This window comes from Lingula anatina, chromosome 6, assembly GCF_051362555.1.
Source record: "Lingula anatina isolate TDL-2025a chromosome 6, LinAna3.0, whole genome shotgun sequence".
Lineage (NCBI taxonomy): Eukaryota > Metazoa > Brachiopoda > Lingulata > Lingulida > Lingulidae > Lingula > Lingula anatina.
In genome coordinates, this window is record NC_141772.1 from 2,015,319 (window position 1) to 2,019,418 (window position 4,100).

At 31.8% G+C, this 4,100-nt stretch overlaps 1 protein-coding gene across 1 annotated transcript; it reads right to left on the bottom strand.

Moving 5' to 3' along the window:
• Positions 1-373: 373 nt before the first annotated feature.
• On the bottom strand, positions 374-3,814 carry LOC106172876 (COMM domain-containing protein 7). The gene is made up of 8 exons (XM_013553791.2): positions 3,651-3,814; positions 3,247-3,300; positions 2,823-2,925; positions 2,555-2,611; positions 2,190-2,227; positions 1,812-1,902; positions 1,454-1,552; positions 374-992 (listed from the first exon to the last, which is right to left on the bottom strand). Exons 1-8 carry the CDS (start codon positions 3,747-3,749, stop codon positions 916-918), a joined length of 618 nt encoding a protein of 205 aa, XP_013409245.1. The 5' UTR covers positions 3,750-3,814; the 3' UTR covers positions 374-915.
• Between the last annotated feature and the right edge of the window lie 286 nt (positions 3,815-4,100).

The window sequence follows — 4,100 nt, forward strand, 5'->3', positions numbered from 1 at the left end:
GTTGGTTTGATTCAGTGAGAGAACGAAAGCGAAACCGTCACAATGAAAGACTCAGGCCTCAAGCATGTACGTAAATTTGAAAAACAGCAAACAACTGTTTGCCTTTGAAGATGTCTACAGCTTTCAATTCAGAGAAAAATAGAAGAAAAAATTACAAATAAAGGATTGGCCTTATATTTAGGAAAATGAATTTATAGAAATTAATTTAATATTTTCTTCAGAAGTAGAGCGACTCTCTACAATAACATGATGAAAGAAACAGTTTATCTTAGATCAAAGATCTTAAAATTTTATAACTTATTATACGCACAAGGTTTTCCTAATTATCTCCCGATTTTGCTGTTGGTTGTAAAATTTATCAACAAAAATAATATAATATGATAATATTTTAATAATGTTAATGTATAGTATCAAGTAAAATAATTAAGAAATTATCCAACTCATTTCAATTAATATAAGTATTTTTGTTGTATAAAAAATATCATGATCAAAATTTACAAAGTTCTTAGGGTTTTTTTCCCCAAAATATGCCAGTCTATTTCTGAGACAGTGGAATTTTCTGTTCTTCAGGTTTTTAAGAAGTGCAGCATATGTAATATAATATTATATTTTCAAGCTTTTCACAATATTCAATTATTATTATTATTATTATTATTATTATTATTAATGTCTGCTGTTATAAAAAATGTACAACTGTTGTTAATCACATCATAAACAATACAATAATGATTACAGACAGCTAAAAATGTGAAAAGTATGAATACATGATAGAGGTGACGAGCATGTTGCGTGGCAAACAGGCTGGTACTGACTGACACAGTTAAATTTAACAAGTAGCAGTCTAGTAGAACAGCACTATATCAGCTCTAAAAGTCAATAGTAGTTTTTAACAGTCAGTTAAGAAACAGTGGAACATCAGCTGAAGTATTCCAGACTAGCTTTGGCCTTTTCCATCTCATGAAGGAAGGAATAAAACTGAGGCAGGGTCAGCTCTGAAACAAAAATAGATAATGCAAAAATAATTATCATTTATTATTGAACAAAAGGGAAATAAAAAAGAAAAAAAATTATAAATGTTCTCACATGAATCATAACACTGGCTGCAGATAGTTCCCTTTTAAATAAAACACATCATTCCAGTTTACAAGTCGAGAATTTGATGCACTACCCTAAACACAATTCAATAAACAACTTATATAGAGACATAGAGTCATTTCAAGTAAATAGCGTATACACCTAAACCCTTTGGGACAGTCTAAATGACTTCCGCAATATTACGTTTCTACTTTACAATCTCCATATAAATAGGAGTGTTTTGAAAAAGTTACAAATACTAGTGCATTCTTCTGTTGAAGTATCAAAATCAATGCCTCTGCTACAGTGACAGATCTTTTCAAAAAATTTTTGTTTCACTTCATTCCCAAACCGTGGCAATCAGTTACACACAACTTACCCATATATACATTCTCTGTTTTGTTTCCTTTATTAACCACCAACTTGAGCTGAATGAAAGTGTTTCCAACCTGGTTTAGTTCACTGCTGGCGGCTGTCACTGGGAATTATAAGATTTGAAATGAAATAATCCCCCACTAGAAAAACACTCAAAGAGCACAGACCACTGCAAAAGCAGATACTTATTATTTTGAATTATTGAATGTATGGATCACCACCAAAATCTAATCAGTTTTAAGTTAGTTAAAATACAATATCCAAACACCTAGATTTTGTGATAAAATTTCAGAATACGTTCAACTCATATAAATAGACTAATAAATAAATAAACAAAATAAATAGATAAATAAATCTCTTACCCCCAAACTTCCACTCCATGTCCAGTAGTTGGTTGACCATCAGTGTCTGACCTAAGGCTGTCCTTGAGAGGGCCAAGAGGTTTTGTTGCCACTGTGAACAGAACAAGTGATATCAGTTTAAAATGTTACAATGTGGCATATTATATTTGTATCCGCAAGATATATTTGTATCCGTTAAGATACATACAAACTTTGGGAATTTGTCTGCCACTTGGAATAATCTATAGTATGATACTGTGTTTAAAAGAATTAAGAATATTGTTGACATTAAACAGCATTCCTCTGCAACATACATGTAGTAAAAAATTCATAACTTAACACTGGATGCTGATTGAAGATTTAAATAGTTAGGCTTTTTAATAAATTTGATTTCTCTACCTGCTCAGCAAAATAGGTTGACTTTTCTTCTGCTAAACCTAGAATAAACAATTTCAGATTTTGTGAAAAAAAAAAACATAAAAAGTCAAGATAAGTGTGTGTGTGTGTGTGTGTGTGTGTGAGAGAGAGAGAGAGAGAGAGAGAGGGAGAGAGAGAGGGAGACTATCCTGAATCTCTGACGAAACTGAGTGTATCTGAATGAATGATTTTTTAGTATGAAAAAATAGGAGAAACATTTCTTAATTTGAGTATCCGATGCATCCTTTATTTCTACAAAGTTAACCCAAGTGCACAAAATTATATACTTCTCAACTAACATGTTTCACATGTTAAGACCTTTCCCTTAATCGGTAAGTAAAACTTACCTAAAGTTAAAAAATCTTCCTTTAACTGTGTTGGTCCTAGATTCTTCCGTAGTGCACCTGTTACATGTATGCAGTAAATCATTAGTCTCTAATCTTATAACAGGGTTTATTTGTAATGTAAATATAAATGTTATACGTTTTGAAACATAAACAATAATTTTGTGAGATTTTAAAAAAATCTCATCTTGGATCTAAAATGTCAATATGGCATAAAGATGTAATACTACTGTAACAGTAGAAAGTATAAAAGGACTCGCTGCACACTCACTGTTTGGAATTGTCAGTAAACTTTTGATGACATTTTTCAAAGCTGCAGCACTAACTCCATGTTGCGATGAAAATTCTTCCAACTGTTCGATAAGTCTGCTGGACTGTCAAAGATGAGCAAATTAAAATAAAAATAACAGACATAAATGACATACAAAACTGATCAAAAATATTATTTAATGATAACTAGTCTATGAAGTTAATATTAACATTTTTATGACCAAGGTCACCCCCTTTTACTTCATAATTCCAATATTCTAATATTTCAATAACTATAAAGGGCAATGTCCTCTTACATGGGAAATAATTAAAGAACATTGTGTTACCAGTTGCATTAAAGAAATTGGAGCATGTAAAGTTAATGCACTCAGTTTAAATGTGATATCAACCATCATACAGTGAATAAAATAAAATAAATAAATTACCTTATTTGGTTCTAGTAGAAACTGGAACACAATCTGAACCAGTTGGGTAAATTGCTGAAAGCATAAACGAAAGATTGCTGATTCTTAGAGTATTAAATTGGCATTAGAAGCAGTAATTTCTACCTGATCATCCAACACCGGTGTTAACAACAACGATACTGATAGCACAGCCAGTATATATCAGAAACCGCAAACAGGAGTGCTACAGCATGAGCTTTGTGCTATGATACTGTCAGTCACACTGCAGTCTTCCAAAAATGTTAACTTTGAGTATAATTCGTACGAAGTGTCAGTGAAATCAAAAGGAAGGATGATATATAAATCATACACAAAATCAACCCAATACTTAAGAAACAACGTGTTTAAACGGTTTTCTAATCATATTGGAAATCACAACAACTCACCTCATCGTTAAATTTATTCAGAGTTTGTATTTCTGCAAACATTGAATCAGGAGGAGGATCTTTCGTGAAGTGGAAGGAGGTCGCCATTTTGGAGATCATGTGACTTTGGTGAGATGCAGAGGCAAATGTGTTAGTTGAGATATGTTTGGTGTAGATCTACATGCGCAATGCCGGTCAATACATTTAACTTATTTATTATGTTTATTATGCACAGTTAACTCAAGCACATAGTTCGTGGCTAACCGCTTATTTACAAAAACAAAATACTAACAATTTAAAAAAAAAAAGATAAAATGAAAAATAAAATATTTTTAATTGAGAAGATGTGCACCTTTGAAATGAGAATATTTGTAACCTAAGGCTAATGATAAGCCTACTATGAAGCCTACTCAAGATTTGTATGCCAAAGTTGCTCTTTTGGCCAAGACTTACTACTGAGCCCGGCTTAGT